At 40.2% G+C, this 18,830-nt stretch overlaps 1 protein-coding gene across 5 annotated transcripts in view; it reads right to left on the reverse strand.

Annotated features, from left to right (window-relative positions):
- Window positions 1-18,830, reverse strand: part of LOC125095445 (CD302 antigen) — a 141,129-nt gene that overhangs the window by 28,489 nt on the left and 93,810 nt on the right. For 2 of the 5 annotated variants that reach the window (XM_047721848.1, XM_047721847.1), the window contains exons 32-34: window positions 18,308-18,457; window positions 15,404-15,526; window positions 12,473-12,640 (exon numbers count right to left, since the gene is read on the reverse strand). In XM_047721848.1, coding sequence (XP_047577804.1) covers window positions 12,473-12,640; window positions 15,404-15,526; window positions 18,308-18,457 — 441 coding nt within the window. Of the gene's footprint in view, window positions 1-2,401; window positions 2,737-9,121; window positions 10,457-12,472; window positions 12,641-15,403; window positions 15,527-15,892; window positions 16,501-18,307; window positions 18,458-18,830 lie in introns of those variants that run through there. The other 3 variants (XM_047721849.1, XM_047721850.1, XM_047721851.1) reach the window with 3 other exon arrangements.

Below are 18,830 nucleotides of genomic sequence, written 5' to 3' on the forward strand. Positions count from 1 at the left end.
CCTACCCAGTAAACACAGTGATCAACTACTATGTGAAAAGGCACCATTATAGAAGAACTTTCGAAAAGGCATGCCACGGAACCTTACTTGGGAATTGGAACAATGGTTTGTTCATCGTGATTTTCAAGATAATGATTAAGAACATAAGATCACTTACACTAATGAACTCCAAAGTAACAGAGAACAGTAACAATGATTTGCACTTCACCATTAAATTTACACTTCATGCAATACCATGGGAGCTTTGCTGTTAAGATATTGCCACTCAGCTAATTTTGTGATAACCTTGAAAAGCTCTTTCTTCACTTAGTTCTAAGTGTAATAGGATTCCTGATCTTGTCTGGGTAAGATATTATAAAGTACTGTGATGAAATCATCAGCATGTATATGAATGTGCTCATTAACCAGAAATATCCAACCCACATAAAATGGCACTCACAATGTCTTCTAGTCACAATAATTATCCTTCATTTTCTATGAAGAGAACAAAAGGAAGGACACCAAGATTTAGCATGCCTACAATAGGTAAGAGCCAGAGTTCTCACTTAATGCTCGTTACAGTCCTACAGGGTATTATCTCCAAGTGCAATGAATTAGGTAACTTTTTCAAAGCCATATGGTTTGTACCTAACCCCAAAGCTCATTGTTCTTTCTAAATTAATCCTTAAAGCCTCCTGACTGATAGAAACTGGTTAATTACCTGCATTAATTTATTCAACATGTACTTCTTAAGCTCTTGAAAAGCCTGTTTAACTGTACTGGACTTATAAAAGGAAAAAGAACACAATTTTCCAAAGATAGTGTGACCCGTTTTACTGTTCAAAACAACTTCCCTCTGGGGCATCTGAGTGGCTCAGTGGATTAAAGCCTCTGCCTTCAGCTCAGGTCATGATCCCAGGGTTCTAGGATCAAGCCCTGCATCCACTCTCTGCTTGGTGGGAGCCTGTTCCCCGTACCCGCCCCACCGCCTGCTTGTGATCTCTGTCTGTCAAATAAATAAGTAAAAATCTTTAAAAAAGAAAACAAAAAACCCCAGCTTCTCTGAAAAAGAGAGATACCAACATCTAGAAATGATTTTTTTTTTTAATGTGACAGGAAAAGTAAATTTTGACTAACCTGAAGTCTGAAGGCATGGCAAACCCAGAAGGTGGGTTAAAGGACATTCAGATGTTACTGGCCAATATATGAGGGTGTGGATGGGGGGGGGGGGTGTCTCAAAACCGTCCAGTCTTGTCTTAGACAAATCCAACATGCTCAGTATGAAGTGTGAAAATGAGCACATCTTGTGTGTGCTCCTTCATAGGCAGCAGATGGCATAACCAGTCATAAATGCTGACCCACAAGGCCTTCCAGGAAAGGAGCTTTGAGTTAGGGAGCAAGTTCTGAGCGGCTTACTCTACTGACACCTCCAACAGAGACCCCTTACAATGTGCCTGCCTGTCAGCAGGCTTCCAGTAGGAACTTATAAAATGACAGTGAAATTCAAGAGTGGGGGGAACCCCCCCAAACAAAAAACAAAACACTCGCATAAGCATTTTATTCAAACCCACACAAGTATTCACTGAGTTCTTGTTTATTCTGTTCTTTAATTCCTAGAATGGTTTGATGTTTTTGGATGGAAGTCTTTCCCCCATTCAGTATTTTGGACATGCGTGTACGAAAAAGTTGTTAAACAAAAAACCCACCCCACAACAGAATTGTCTATTTTCCTCAGGAGTCATTTGGGAAATGACTGACTAACCATGTGTAACTTTTTTTGGGTGACACTTGCATGACCGCAGAGCAGACTTAAAGGCTTTTTTAAATCACACGACTTAAGAGGAATCGAAGCTTCGCCTGCTCGCGTCCCACTTGGATCCAGGGGTTATTTGGCTGAACTGTTTTCCTGTTTCAACAACTCGAACGCCAGGCAGCGGGACAAACAGGCCGACGAGCGCAGGAGGGCCCGCTTCCTCCCACCCCTGCCCCCGCCGCGCAAAGGGGAAATCTCCGCAGCCAACTTCTCCGCTCCTCATCTCGGCCCCCAGTGGCCCGGAAACTGCCCCGGTGCGCGGCTCTGAGTCCCTCTGCTCTGCAGTCAACGAGCTCCCCGTCTGGAGACCGTCCCCGCGATTGGGGTCTGCGCTGAGGCTGGGGGCACGGTGGGGGAGCCAGGGCGGGCTCGGGTCCTCGGCAACCCTTCCTGGGGCGCTCTGTCAGAACCCGCTGCCTGGGGTGGCGCGCGGGGCGGGTGGTGGCCGGACGCAGGGCCCCGGGGGCGCACGGGGGTGGGCGCGCAGGGCAGGGCGAGACCCTGGGGCTGCCGGCGGCTGCGGAGTCACGCGGGGGAGGGCCTGAAGGCGACCGCTCGGGGCCGGGCTCAGGGGCAGGAAGGGAGGAAACGCGGCCGGGGGCAGCTCACCCGCGACGGCGGCGGTGACCAGACCCAGCAACGGCAGCAGGACAGCGAGCAGCGCGGGCCGGGGCATGACGGCGGCTGCGGACGCCGAGGGCGGCGCTCCTCGGAAGTGCCGGGCGCGGACCAACCCTCCCACGCGGCCGGCCCCGGGGGGCGGGGAGGGTACGAGAGGGGCGGGAAGGGGAGGGGAGGGTACGTGATGGGAGGGAAGGGGAGACGAGGGGGCCAGACGCTGGCTGACCTCCCCGCCCGCCCGCGGGCCGTCTCTTCCACGTCTCTCTCTAGTATTTGAAACTTGTCATTTGACCTGGCATAATTTCGGACTCTCAAAAATGTAACAAAAAGAGTCCGAAGAATTTCATAACCCTCAGCTAGCTTCTCTAAACGTTAACACCCTGTAGAACTCCAGTAGAATGGTCAAAGCCGGGAAATTAGCCGTGAGTTGTCCCTCCGGTGGCCTTTTCTGTTCAAATCCAACCCGTCGTTATACAAGGCACTGAGATGTCTTGTCTCCTGAGTGCCCTGTAATGGGAGACAGTTACTCTGTCATTTTCTGTCTTTCCGACATCTCGTTTGAAGAGTACTAGACGATCATTCTGTAGAATGTCCTTCAGTTTTGGTTTGTCTTAGGTTTCCTCTTAAGGGAGATTGGAAGAACGGGATTCAGGTTTTTTGTTTGTTTGGCGAGAGTACCACAGAAGTGATGAGTCCTGCTCAGGAGAGACCCTATGTCAATCTGTCTCACATTGGTGATGCTAATTTTGATCACTTGGCTAAAGTGTCTGTAAGATTCCTCCTTTGGGTCTAATGGTCAGAAACCTTTTCAAAGGCTCCTCTAGTTGGACTATGTCCCTTAGACAACATTGTTTTTTTAAAATATTTTATTTTATTTGAGAGGGTGAGAGAGAGTACCCACGCGCAGGGGTAGGGGCGGAGGAAAGGGAGAAGCAGACTACTTGCTGAGCCCGAGCCCCAAGTGGCTGGATCTGAGAACCCAGAGATCATGACCTGAGTTGAAGTCAGACACTTAACTGATCAAGCCACCCAAGATCCATCCTCAGACAACTTCTGTTACCAGCATCCTGGATGAAGGATCTTTAAACTATGCTTGCACAGCCCTTGAAGGAACCAATTCTGCCCATAGCTTGATCTTGACCTTCTAGCTTCCAGAAATGTGAGACAACAAAGTTCTGTTGTTTAAGGACCGTCCCCCCCCCCGCAAAAAAAAAAACTATGCTTGCTATATGTATATAGAAAACTGTAAATTGGGGAGGACATCTGGAACCAGCCAACACAATGAACAAAACAGGGCCAAGTAAGACCCTGACATAGTCTTATGTCATTTATTTATTTTTTAAAGATTTTTAAATTTATTTGACAGAGACACAGCAAAACAGGGAATACAAGCAGGGGGAGTGGGAGTGGGAGAAGCAGGCTTCCTGCTGAGCAGGGAGCCCAACGTGGGGCTCGATCCCAGGACCCTGGGATCAGGACCTGAGCCAAAGGCAGATGCTTAGCAACTGAGCCACCCAGGCACCCACAAAGAGTGCTTTAAAATTGAGTCTAGGGACGCCTGGGTGGCTCAGTTGGTTAAGCAGCTGCCTTCGGCTCAGGTCATGATCCCAGCGTCCTGGGATCGAGTCCCACATCGGGCTCCTTGCTTGGCGGGGAGCCTGCTTCTCCCTCTGCCTGCCATTCTGTCTGTCTGTGCTTGCTCTCTCTCCCTCTCTCTCTGACAAATAAATAAAAAATCTTAAAAAAAAAATTGAGTCTAAATTCAACAATAAAAAGCCAAAGGACTCAATTTCAAAATATGCAAATGATCTAAATAGATACCTCACCAAAGAAGATATATAGATGGCAAAAAGGATATGAAAACACTCAGCATCATATGTCACTAAGGAATTGCAAACTAAAACAAAAATGAGATACCACTATACACCTATTGGAATGGCTAAAATCCAAAGCACAATGCCAAATGTTGAAGATGAGGCGCAAAAGGAACTCTCATTCATTGCTGGTGGAAATGCAAAATGGTACAACCACTTCAGAAGACAGTTTGGCAGCTTCTTGCAAAATTAAATATATTTGTACCATATAATTCAACAATTATACTTTAGTATTTACCTGAACAAATTGCATAGGTATGTTTATAGTAGCTTTATTCACAGTTGATAAAACCTGAAAGCAACTAAGATGTCCTCCAATAGGTGATGGACAAACTGTGTTATCTTCATACAATGAAATATTATTCAGCATTAAAAAGAAATGAACTATCAAGTCATTAAAAGACAGGGAAGAACCTTAAATATATAGTACAGTATTATTAGCTATAATCACTATGTTGCACATTAGATCTCCCAAACTTAATCACCTTATAATTGGAACTTTGTACCCTTTGTCCAACATCTCCCCATTTCCCCCACCCCAAGCCCCTAGTAACCACAGCTCTATTCTGAGTTTGGCTGTTTTGGATTTCATATATAAATGATACCATATGGGATTTGTCTTTGTCTTACTTACATTTTTTTGTATTGAGATATAAACTGACATATAACATTATGTTAATTTCAGGTATACAACATAATGACTTGATGTCTGAATATATTATGAAATGATCGCCATGAGTTTAGTTAACATCCATTGCCATTATAATTATAAATTTTTTTATTGGGGCACCTGGGTGGCTTAGTTGTTGGGCGTCTGCCTTCAGCTCAGGTCCTGATCCCAGGGTCCTGGGATTCAACCCTGTGTATGGCACCTTGAACAGCGGGAAGCCTGCTTCTCTCTCTCCCACTCCCCCTGCTTGTGTTCCCTCTCTTGCTGGGTCTCTCTCTGTCAAATAAATAAATAAATAAATCTTAAAAAGAAAAAAGAAAATTTTTCCTGAAAAATACAGAAGTTTTTTCTTGTGATGCTGACTTATTTCACTTAGTATAATGCTCTCAAGTTTCATCCATGTCGTCACAAAAGCAGGTTCCTTCTTTCTCATGACTAAATAATATTCCATTGTGTGTGTATGTGGGAGATATAGGTATATATATAAATTTTTTTTATCCATGCATCCATTGACAAATACTTAGGTTGCTTCTATGCCTTGGCTATTGTAAATAATGCTGCAGTGAACATGGGAGTGCAGATATTTCTTCAAGATCTTGTTCTCATTTCTTTTGAATATACACCCAGAAGTAGGATTGCTGGATCATATGATAATTCAAGCCCTAAAGTGGGGCTTGAACTCATGACCACAGCTTAAGAGTTGCATGTTCTACTGACCGAGCTAGCCAGGCACCCCTGGTGATTCTATGTTTAATATTTTGAGGATGGGGTCTTTTCTTTCTTCTTCACAGACCCCTGTTCCTCAACTTTACTGAAGCACCCAAGGACTGGTAGGGGAAACCAATCAATTTTCCTGATGGTTGTCAGTACAAATATATGGCTTTTCATTTCGTCTGGGCCCTGTATGCCTTTTCTGTGATCCTTTTATTTGTCTTGGTCATTGCCCTTCTCCATTCCTCTAATCAGGTATTTCAAATTTTTTATTTTTCTCTTCAAGCTGAGACCCAATTTGCTACTCATGTTTCTCAGCAGAACACCTTGCTTTCTACTCAGTAGAGACAGGAAGACCATCAGGTGTAGAAGAAATTCTTCAATACTCTCTGCTTCTCTTCCATGCAGGTCTTCCCTATGTGGCCTCAGAGAGGAAGGTAGTCTTCCCCAATGCATCCAAACTCAGTTCCTCTTTCTGTGGGCTTGGACCTGCCCTTTGCCTCCATTTTCCCCAGTATCTTCTTCCATGACTTCATCTCTCTCCCCTGCATCATTACCTTCTCTCAGTCCACTCTTCGGGGGTGTTTTGATTTGTTTTGTTTTCTCTCCTCTCAGCTTCTGAACCTGTGAACCTCTTTCCCCCTTTTTTGGAAAAAACCTTCTTCAACCCTCCTCCCTCTAGCTATGACCCAATCCCTGTCCTTTCCTTCTCCGCCATACTTTTTCACAACTTCACTTTCCCCATTTCCCTGTTTCCCTTTCACTTCAAAGCTCACTCTGGATTCTGGCTCCACTAGCTACATTTCCACTAGCTTAGATCACTAATGGTTTCCTAATTTCCAGAGTCCAGTTTTATCGGACTTTGCTTTTCTGTTGTTGGTAATTGGAACAATGTTGACTTGATCTTACTGGGCATTAGCCAGGAAACCTAAGCCCTAGGGCTTCCTGGGGCTGATTGTCAGCACACATAAGGTTCTTGGGGAAGGTGCCTGGGCTGAGCATTGCTGAGATCCCTTTTGGCCTGAGATAGGGAGGAGGACTATATAACTTTCGGCCAAAATACCAAATGAGACCTCTGTGTATTTCAGCAGGGGTGGGAAATATGGGATGAAGAGGAAGGGCTGATGAGGAAGACCAGTGAAGAGACTGGTGCAAATAATCCAGGAAAAATGATAAAGGCCTGAAATTAGACAGTTGATAATGGAGACAGCCACTCTGAGAAGACTGAGGTAAAATTGACAGAATTGTTGGATTAAGGAGATGAGAAAGAGAATATTTGAGGATCAATTCTGGGATTCTAGCTTAGGAGAAGAGGGGTATGGTGTCTTCATATTGTTCGAAAGAGAATATAAGAAGTAGAACTGGTTGGTGGAAATGGAAAAAACTTTCTAAAATTCTGCTTGTGATTAATTTAGCTTGGAAAAAAGAGAAATATGTATATTAAATTTGTTGAAATGTAATATTGTAAGAATTTTTAAATTTAGAATATGCAGGGAAGTAGATATAACTTTGTATAGATCATGAGGTCTACTAAAAAAGAAGTCTTTGAGATCTAGTTAAAATTTTCTTCTTAAACAAGATAAAATTATTGTACTAATAACAATTAAGGCTCCACTTCTCCAAAAGGGTTTTAGGATTAAATGAACCTAAGATAAAGGAATCTGAATCTCTTTTCCTACCATAAACTCAGCAGTGGCATGAGGATTGGAGGCTACCTAACTACTGCAGTCATTTGCAGAGGGGAGCTCCCAGATAATGGCAGCATCTTGCCCTAGGATCAGGGAGGGGAACATGCTGTGTGTGGGGGTTGCAGGGAGGAAATAGAGGGTGACTATTGGTATCACTTCTACATTTGTCCCCTGTACCTGATCATTAGGTATTCTTACTTGCTTTTTTTAGGTACCTGGTTTTGAGAGCTCAATTTTGTTAGATCATGTGCAGGGGGTCGGATTAGCTAGGGAAGACTGGGAAAGGCTGTCTTCGGTTCTTCTGACACATCCCCAACAGTGAAATGGGAAAAGGAACACAATATGAGCAGTTCTGATCATGCTGAGAAGGACTGATGTAGATAGTCCAGTGGAAGTTAGAAATAGGAGTCTGGAACTGAATATGTGACCTATTGACTTAGAAGGAGGTGACGAAAGCCTTGGGTTAGGCAGTGGGGGTGGATCTCCTGAAGAAGCACCAAAAAGAAGAAGTAAGTGAGCCATAGTTGGAATTTCTGCTGATCCGTAGTTAAAAGACTTGCTAAGAATTGCTAAGTCAAAGGATCTGAAAAAGAGACTCAAATCAAACATTCAGAGATATAGGATGATTATATTTTTTAAAAAATAATTTATTTATTTTGAGGGAGAGAGAGAGAGAGAGTAGGGGGAGGGGCAGAGGGAGAGGGAGAGAAAAACCCAAGCAGACTGTGCTGACAGCAGAGCCTGATGTGGGGCTCCATCTCACAACCCATCAGATCATGACCTGAGCCAAAACCGAGTCAGACGCTTAACTGACTGAGCAACCCAGGTACCCAGGTGCCCCTGATTGCATTTATTCTTTAAATAAAGGATACCTCTCATTACAACAACTGCACGCTTTATTTTTTGTTATACTATATGCCTAACATTATAAACCCCAACCTAGAGATATTTTTTTCTACAAGGATCAACAACACTTTTACTTAAAAAATAAAACAACTTGATTACAGCATCACTACTATATATAACTGTACTTTTCTTTTTTAAAGATTTTATATTTTATTATTTTTAAATATTTATTATTATTATTATTTTTTTAAATATTTATTATTTTTTTAAGTAATCTCTATACCCCAGTATGGGGCTTGAACTGACAACCCCAAGATCAAGAGTTGTGGCCGAGCCAGTCAGGCACCTTGTTTCAGTGTACTTCTCACATCAAACCGATTTAGTTCTTTGAAGAAAATCTTTAATAACCAGAATTTTACAGATCACAGGGCAGAGGAATAGTCTAACAAAGTCAATAAAAGTATTTCAGGATAACTGCATTATAGTTTTATACTACACTAGAACTGCCTTAGAAAATTATAAGTTTCTCATAGTATAAACACTCTAAATCTTAAAATAAATCTATGAATATTATGTAAAATATTGTAAAGTATAAATATAAACACTGAATAAACATTGACCATGTCCAGTGGAAACTATTATTAAAAATATATTCTTGGTGGTAAAATTTAAAGTGATAATCACAAAACAGTGTTTCCTTAATCATTTATCATCTAAAATATATTTTTTTAAAGATTTTATTTATTTATTTGACAGAGAGAGAGATCACAAGTAGGCAGAGAGGGAGGCAGAGAGAGAGGGGGAAGCAGGCTCCCTGCTGAGCAGAGAGCCCGATGCGGGCTCCATCCCAAGGGTCCTGGGATCATGACCTGAGCCGAAGGCAGAGGAACCCACTGAGCCACCCAGGTGCCCCATCATCTAAAATATTTTCATAGTAATCACAAGGTTTAGAATTTTACAATAAAATTTTCATTTTTACAAATGCAAATATACAATTTCCTTCATAGACCCCTTTTCTCTAGCTCACAGAAAAAGGTAACAAAGTAACACAAATTTCTTAGTCAAAATTTGACATATATAAAGGATAAAAATTATGAAAATTTCAAGAACTTGTATTGTTAGCTGGTTCCCTTTATGAGGAGGAACCTTTATGGTTCCCTTTAAGAGGAGAGAGTTATATGTTGTACGTAAGAAAAGACAAAAGCACATTGCTACAGTATATTTAAATCAATCGACAAGCAATATTCCCACACTTTAGGAAAATGTTAAGTACTAAATCTCCTTTAAAAGCCACTGTTTTATGAATAACTATGACAAAACAAAATATTTGCATTTAAACAATTTCGGTATGAAATATCTCTGGAACAGTATAAGAAGCATCTTTACAAAAGCATTAATTTGCTCTGTTAAAAAGTAAGCATATCTCATTGTTTAATAATTTCTCCCAAATGCTACAAATGACTATTTTGAAACAATATTGATATTATTTACAGTTATGTTTTGACCTCGAGGTACAAATTTCCCATTAAGCTGGATTTTTTTTTTTTTTTTTTTTTAAGTATGCTCCACACCCAGCATGGAGCCTTATGCAGGGCTTGAATTCACAAGCCTGAGATTAAGACCTGAGCTGAGATGAAGAGTTGGACACTTAACTGACTGAGCCACTGAGGCGCCCTAAGCTAAATATTCTTAAAAGCTAAAAGGTAGATTTGTGACCTAGTAACATGCCAATATAAGTCTCTAAGCAGTTGTGCCATTCATATATACATTTCCTAATTACTAACTACATTCTTACAGAGAAAATGCCCATTACATCTGCTACCCTACAAATAATTTAGACTTTAGTTCCAGCTTTGGTTCTTTTCCATTCTATCAAAGTTCTCTATTCTATTAAGTAAGGTTTTAAACATGGCACTTTGTGGATAATTCACTTTAGATGCCAGCACAGCAATAAACAACTGAAAAAGTACTTAGGACTTCCACTTGAAAACAGAATAAATACTGACACTGGGAAAAACTGAAATGGCTCATTTTCCTTAACACATTAGTGCAAGTTAGCAAACTTTTAGAAGAATCTAGTCATGGAAAGTGGGAAGCATAATCTCATCTTCATTCATTCCTTGTTCATACCGAACAGAAGAGAAGCCCACCCAGTGCAACCGTTTCCTTTGGAAGAGGAACCAAATCAGGGCACTGACGAGAGCTAAGACACTTAGCACAGCAAATGTGATAGCTATTCCTCTGTAATCAGGGCCTAGAATAGAGAAAGGTTTGACATTAGAGGAGAAAATATAAAAGTCATCATTACTGATTTATACATTAGGCTGTGCATCACACGTGTAAACTCTGTACAAATTAGATACAATAAGCACATGACCGTTTCACAGCATTAAGACAGAAAGCAAACTGCATCATCACTCTAGTGTTTTCTTTTCAGATTTCACTCTTTTCTCTTTCATTTAAATTCTACTCATTGTTTTAGCAATTTTCTTCTAAAGAAGTTAAAAAAGATCTTTATTCTCACTTTACCCCATCACCCTTTCAAGAACATTACTCTCAGTATATTACCTTACTTTGATAGCAAATTGCTAAAAGTTGTGAATTTTTGTGTTTGACTTACCTAGGGCCAAATGAAGTGTTACTAGCTTTAAAGCAAATTTAAGGTTTTAGGATGACTGCATTCAGTGCCTAGCTATTCAGTTGCAAATGCTATCCCAGACACCTTCTTTGCATACTGCCCAGATGGGCTCATTTTGTCCCCTTGCTTTATTTTTTAAAAAATTTTTTAATATTTTATTTTTATTTATTTGACAGAGAGATCACAAGTAGGCAGAGAGGCAGGCAGAGAGAGGGGGAAACAGGCTCCCTGCTGAGCAGAGAGCCTGACATCCCACCCCCAAGATCATGACCTGAGCTGAAGGCAGAGGCTTAACCCACTGAGCTACCCAGGGTGCCCCATGTCCCCTTGCTTTAAATACTATCTCTATGCTGACCTCTCTCCTCTCTCATATGTCCGACTGCATGCCAGACATTCCATATGAATATCTCTTCTCCACATGGATAGCTCAGAGTGCCAAAGCAGAACTCTTGGTTTATGCATGGTAACCCTGCTCCACAACCTTCCAGTTGTTATCCATTTCACTCAGCAAAGAACCTGAACCCTTGTCCCTTGCTTCCAGATCCCTAGGTGTCTGGTGCCTGCCTACCTTTCAGTTTTTCCTTGAGCACTTATCAAGCTCATTCTGCTCTAGGCTCTTTGTTCCAACTGGTAGCTCTACCTGGTGTATCTCTTCCCCCGATCTTTGCTTGGCTGCTCTTTCAGATCTCAGCTTCAGTGCCTCCTGTTCTTAGATGTCTTTCCTCATAACCTAATTGAGAGTAGCCATCCCGCTACCCAGCACACAAAATAGGGCATGAGGTATAGTAGATACTCCAAATACTTGCTGAATCAATGCATGAATACACACACACACACACACACTATAGATACCAGTCATCTAGCATTGGGGTTTTATCTTTAATATTTATGCACCAAAAGGACATTTTTATGCTAAATCTTCAAAAATGTTGCAGTGAAAAATTTAGAGCTCATTTCTCTAGAAATGAAATTAAAATGAGATTTTTATGGTTATTTTATATATCAATTCATGATGAAATCTAAGTTTAAATTATGACTTCCTATAGATGTTCCTTCCAGGAAATTTTTTAAAAAATTATTTTTATTAACATATAATGTATTATTTGTCCCAGGGGTATAGGTCTGTGAATCATCAGGCTTACACAATTCACGGCACTCACCATAGCACATACCCTCCCTTCCAGGAAACTTTAAGTAATTAAATCCAGTTTTGCATTGTTGCTAAGTTAATCATGAGTTTTATGGGAACGAGGAGAAAGGAAGCAAACTAACTGCAGAATTAGACCTTTGAGCTTTTACATATTTGACTGATAGAATCAAATACATCTTAAGAACATATTCAAAGAATTGAGTTCCCCAATACTCTGGTAGCTTCTATTTTTCTTAGGGAAGAATTACAAAAACTTTAGGCTATTTAGTAGTTTCATCTGGGAATCTTAGACATCTTGGCACTTCCATCTCTTACAATCTATTTTTCTGGCAAAGAATCTGCATGGCTTCATCATGTTTTTTGGATATATTGAAAGGACTAAATAAGGACTTTAGGACAAAGTCCAAAACTTTGCACATAATAGAGTTGCACATTTATTTCCTGACATGTTCTGCAAAAATAAGGACAGGTTCCATACTTACCCAGAGGAACTTTGCAGACAACTCTTCCGTAGCCATGTGAACATTCAACTTTTACCCAAGTTTCATTTGAAGCTAACAAAATGCTACATTTTCCACCACCACTCTTACTTTTATTTGCCCATTTGACAAATGTTACTTTTGATCCATCTAACCAATTCCAAGACTGATCTAAAGAAAGAAATTAAGTTTATTGCCTCTAAATTTCTTTTGAAAAATTTAAATTCAATTAGCCAACTTACCATACATCATTAGTCTCAGATGCAGTGTTCAACAATATATCAGCTGAATATAAAACCCAGTGCTTATCACATCACATACCCTCCTTAATGCCCACTACCCAATTACCTCATCCCCACACATGCTTCTCTTCCAGCAACCCTCCATTTATTTCCTGTAGTTAACAGTCTCTCATGGTTTTTCTTCCCGTCTGATGACTTCTTATTCTGTTTTCCCTCTCTTCCCCTACAGTCGTCTGCCCTGTTTCTTATGTTCCATATATGAGTGAAGCTGTATGATAATTGTCTTTCTCTGATTGACTTATTTTGCTCAGCATAATACCCTCCAGTTTGAACCACATCAAGGTAAATGGTTAAGTATCCATACTTTCTGAAGGCTGAGTAATATTCCATTGTGTGTGTATGTGTGTATGACATTTGACATCTTCCTTATCCATTCATCTGTTGATGGACATCTTGGCTCTTTTTACAGTTTGGCTATTGTAGACATTGCTGCCATGAATATTTGGGTGTAGGTGCCCCTTCGGATCACTACATTTGTATCTTCGGGGTAAATACCTAATAGTGTAATTGCTGGGTTGTAAGGTAGTTTCCTCTAAATTTCTAAGGTAAAATGGCATGCGGATCATACAACTCATTTATTTAGAACTATGTTATGCCACTATTTAAAATGAAACTTATTGCGGCACCTGGGTGGCTCAGCGGGTTAAGCCTCTGCCTTTGGCTCAGGTCATGATCTCAGGGTCCTGGGATCGAGCCCTGCATGGGGCTCTCTGCTCAGCAGGGAGCCTGCTTCCCCACTCTCTCTCTGCCTGCCTCTCTGCCTACTTGTGATCTCTCTCTCTCTCTCTCTGTCAAATAAATAAAATATTTAAAAAAATGAAACTTATTGAAAGTGAAAAAAATAAAGAAATCAGTCCTTCAGTTGCACTTGTCACATTTCTTTCTTTCTTTCTTTTTTTTTTTTTTAAGATTTTATTTATTTATTTGACAGACAGAGATCACAAGTAGGCGGAGAGGCAGGCAGAGAGAGAGGAGGAAGCAGGCTCCCTGCTGAGCAGAGAGTCCGGATGCGGGGCTCGATCCCAGGACCCTGGGATCATGACCTGAGCCGAAGGCGGAGGCTTAACCCACTGAGCCACCCAGGTGCCCCACACTTGTCCCATTTCAAGTGCTCAATGGTCATATGTGGCTCATTACTACTCTGTTACACAGCACAGATACAGAACATTTCCATCTTTGCAGAAAGTTCTATTAGATAGCACTGATATAAAATGTGGTATCTTGATTAAAGTACAGAATGCTTGCACTTTTATTGGGTGAGGGATAGATTTCTAAAGGCCTGAATCCCCATCAGCACTCTCACCCCCAACTTAGAAACTCATATCATTAAAGACATGGTGGGGGAGTAAGGGTCAAGAGGGTTCAGGAGTGTCTCCCCACTATGACTCCATTTTTATTTTCCAGCTGAGGTAGCACCACCTTGTGGTGATAGTGTAAACAAAATTTAGAATTCATTTAGATGGCCAATTTTGAATCCATTTCACTTTTTTTTTTTAAGATTTTTATTTATTTATTGACACAGAGAGAGAGATCACAAGTAGGCAGAGAGGCAGGCAGAGAGGGGGAGGGGGAAGCAGGCTCCCCGCTGAGCAGAGAGCCTGACGCGGGGCTCGATCCCAGGATCCTGAGATCATGACCTGAGCTGAAGGCAGAGGCTTAACCCACTGAGCCACCCAGGCGCCCCTCCATTTCACTTTTTGACAAGTACTTAATATTTTGGGGTTCACATTTATTTCAATTACTTAGAAATCAACTTGGCTTAAAATGTAAAACACACTTCCTATTTTTCTATTGAATTTGTGCTTTTAGTTCACTCTTTATCAATTCCAAGTTCACTCAAATGTTTTATCCATTATTGCTTAGATTAATCCATCATTCCCTGAAAATTTGTTCCACAAATCTTTTTTAACCCATCTCTGCAATTTTGTTAAGCTTGTTTGAAAAACAAAGTAGCCATTAAGAATTGGTTTTTCTCTATGGTAAAAATGTTTCAAGAGGGAAGAGAACAACAAGAAGAGAAGCTTCTGAAAAATAAAGTTTTAAGCTACAAAAACACAGGTGATAGACCCTAGAACTCTAAGGGAAGTAAGTCATGAGTTCTTTGTGGGAGCATGGGGGCACAGATATTGCTGTAGGAAAAAGAAATATGTTGTTGATCCAAGTATCTTAGACCTCTAGACATCCCAATTGATTTTACCCTATTTTCTTTTTTTTTTTTTTTAAAGATTTTACTTATTTATTTGACAGACAGAGATCACAAGTAGGCGGAGAGGCAGTCAGAGGAAAAGGGAGAAACAGGCTCACCGCTGAGCAGAGAGCCCGATGTAGGGCTCAATCCCAGGACCCTGAGATCATGACCTGAGCCGAGGGCAGAGGCTTAACCCACTGAGCCACCCAGGCACCCCCGATTTTCTATTTCATTAGTATTTTCCATCATTACTAATAAATTACTTGCATATGCACAGTCATTAGGAATTTATAAGTCTCCAAAACAGCCAGCAGACCTAAGCTTATTCATCAATAGGAAGCATTTCAATTAACCACCACCTGACATTCTTTAGCAAGGCTGACTTGGTATTAAGGACAATTTGGAACTCTCTTTGCACACTGTGTACACAAATATGTCACTTACCGGCAGAATATTGAGATAATCCAAGCCAAACTCTCATGGTAATATTATTATTTTCCCTCATCAGTCTGCTCACGAATTTATTCTCATCTTCATCCTCTATGGTAACGATAGTTGCAGAATGATCTGTTGAAGGAAAACAAACCCTAAACAAATTAGCTTTATGCAAACTAGGGAAATGGCTTATTCTCAACCAGCCGTTTAGGGAAAAAAAAAAAAAAAACCAACTACCATGATCAAGATCATTGAGAAATTCAAGCTTTACATAGAGAATATTTTGAAAATCTCATATTTGTGTCAGATTTTTTAAAAGTATAGCATTAATAGATTCCAGGAAATTAGAAATATTTCTAGATTGAAAGTTTACATAGAGAAACTTTTTAAAAAGATTTTATTTATTTATTTGACAGAACACAAGTAGGCAGAGAGGCAGTCAGAGGGAAAGGGAGAAAAAGGCTCACCGCTGAGCAGAGAGCACGACGTAGGGCTTGATCCCAGGATCCTGGGATCATGACCTGAGCAGAGGCTTAACCGACTGAGCCACCTAGGTGCCCCTACATAGAGAAATTTTATGTTTCTTCAAAAAAGCCTGCCAGCGAGACCATTGTGTATGAATAGCTATATCCTTGTAGAAAGATGTGTTTCAGCATGCTCTCCTCAACAACCATTTCTGTATAATAACTCAGCTTTAATTTTTTTTTCTATTAAAGTGAAAATGAAAGCAAATAGGTTTGGGATATTGGGGAGCATTAGCCTTTCCTTTAATATTATCTTATACATAAGCATACTTGGTTATGCCCACTGTAAGTTCCTAAATATAGTATGGAATTGAATACTGTTGAAGCTTGATAAATTGCCCTAAACCCACAGAGAAAATAGTGTTATCACTATCTTCAGGCAAGGGATAGAAATAAAATAATAACTAGACTTGCAAATCAATCCTAAGTGGAATCAAAAAGTCTTCAGTAGTGGCAAGCCTATCCACACTTGAACTAAAGCATTTCTTTTGTGGTGGTGCCATTGGAAGAAGGGCAAAAGCAAGTCTTTATTCCTTTAGAGACGATCACAGTATGCACATGCTTGTTTAATATATTATAATCTTGTAGGGGAAGATATTATCACTATTTTACAGAGGAGAAAACGAAGGCTCAAGGAGATTAAGTAAACTGGTCAGGTTTATGCAGCTAGCCAGTTATAAAATTAGAAAGCCAATCTCAATCTTTTCCAATAATAAGAATAGTTTGCTCACTATTTGCAGGATACATTGTGCTACATTTGCATACATTATCTCATTTCATTCATTCCTACAACAACCCAACCTTTGAAGTAAGTGCCATTTTCATTCTCACTGTTCAGATGAGAAGAGAGAAACAATCATGTAACTTCCATAATACCACTCAGCTAGTAAGTACGGGAGTTGGGAGTTAAAACTTAGAACTGTCTGCCTCCAAGGCTGACTGACGTGCATAGCCCCCACACTACAGTGACAGTAAACCTTTCTATTTTCTCCTGTAGGAGCAAGAGGCTTCTGACTTTCAGAATGTATATATAGCTCACAATAGTTCCCGTTGTGTGTGTGCGTGTGTGTGTATACATGTATAACACATGAGAGTTCCCACACAAAAGTTTCTATCATGTACTTAGCAGTAACAAAGAGATTTTTAAATCAGCCAAAAGTCTCCACAACAGTTAGCAAAATAAATGAGGTAAATGCCATCAGTCTGGCTAAATTGCTACTCAAGGATGCAGGTCTTCAAAATACTCTTGGTAGTCTCGCTAGAAGTCATTTCACAGTTTGACTATAGGGTAAATTTATCATGGGAGAGATCTGGTTACTGCTGCCCTTTCTAAAATAGTTAAATCTACAATAGTTAAATCAGAGGATGTGGGCCATTTCTATTGCAGAATGGAGGAACAACCCATGCTTCCTTGGTTACTCTGGTCAGGATAAGCTTACTTATTAATAATGAAGTAATGGGGAAATCTATAATTTTGTATTTAATACTTAACTTCTACAAAAAATTTGCTTCCTAATCTCTTCATCTAAACATATCTAGCTTTATTTAAAACCATTTCATTTGTCATTTTCACATAATGGATCTCTTAGCAATTTTTTATTCTACTTCTTTCCACTTACTTTTATTTTCCACGTACTTATTCTTACATTGGTTATTTTAATGGCAATTCCAATATTCCACTTAACTCATATATCATAAAATACTTAACCATTTCCTTGTCATGAGGCAAGTAGGTTATAAAATGCTATTATAAATATTGAGTGTTTTAAAAATTTTTAAAAAGATTTATTTATTTGAAAGAGAGAGTGTGTGTGTTGGTGAGAAGAGGAAAAGGGGGAGGAAGAGAGAGAATCCCAAGCAGACTCCCACTGAGCCCAGAGCGCAACTTGGGGCTAGATCCCACAACCCTGAGATTATGACCTGAGCCAAAATCAAGAATCAAACAGAGAAAGACAACTATCATATGGTTTCACTTATTTGTAGAAAATAAGGAAAAGCATGGAGGACATTAGGAGAAGGTAAAAATGAAGGTGGGGGAGATCAGAGGGGGAGATGAACGATGAGAAGACTATGGACTCTCTCAGGGTTTTAAAGGGGTAGGGGAATGGGTGAGCCTGCGATGGGTATTAAGGAGGTCACATATTGTATGGAGCACTGGGTGTTATACACAAACAATGAATCATGGAACATTATATAAAAAACTAACGATGTACCATATGGTGACTAACATAACATAAAAAAAAAAAGAATCAGACACTTAGCTGATTGAGCCACCTGGGTGCCCCCAAAATATTTTCAAAAATACAATCATTATTTCAAATTATTTCCTTGGAAAAGACTCCAAGATTAAATTACTGAGTCCAAGAAAAATCAATACATTGTAACTCACCAAGTTTTGAACAGAACTGTTTGGCTTCTGAGAAATTGTGCAATGCCCGGTCAGATGCGTAGCAGTGCTCCTTGTACTGGATCCATTGTGACTCATTCCCTTTTAATGTTGGACATCTTGAAGAGTATGTATGAGAGGACACCTCTTTAGCTATAAAAATGTTAGACATGACTGTAAAGATGCACAGAAAAAGTATCTGACTTAAAATCTCACTAACCACTCTTTGAAACTGTGGTTCCTGTGGATAAGAAGCATTCAACTCAGTACCCACATCAGAGAAAGCTACAGCCCACACTCTAAGAGTGTACATTCTCATTAGCTTTTGGCAATACCGTTTTTAAAACTTAGAAAGTAGGAGAGAGAATTTAGACCTCTAAGATGCAATTACCCTAATGCAAAAACAACCGCAGAGGCAAAGACAGGCTCGGCAGGCCTGTAACTACTTTGAAATAATCCTTAAAATTGTTTCTTTCTTTGGATTCTTTTTATCTTGATAACATAAAACTAGTTTTACCTTGCCATA

The sequence above is a fragment of the Lutra lutra genome, chromosome 3 (assembly GCF_902655055.1).
Source record: "Lutra lutra chromosome 3, mLutLut1.2, whole genome shotgun sequence".
Taxonomy (NCBI): Eukaryota; Metazoa; Chordata; class Mammalia; order Carnivora; family Mustelidae; genus Lutra; species Lutra lutra.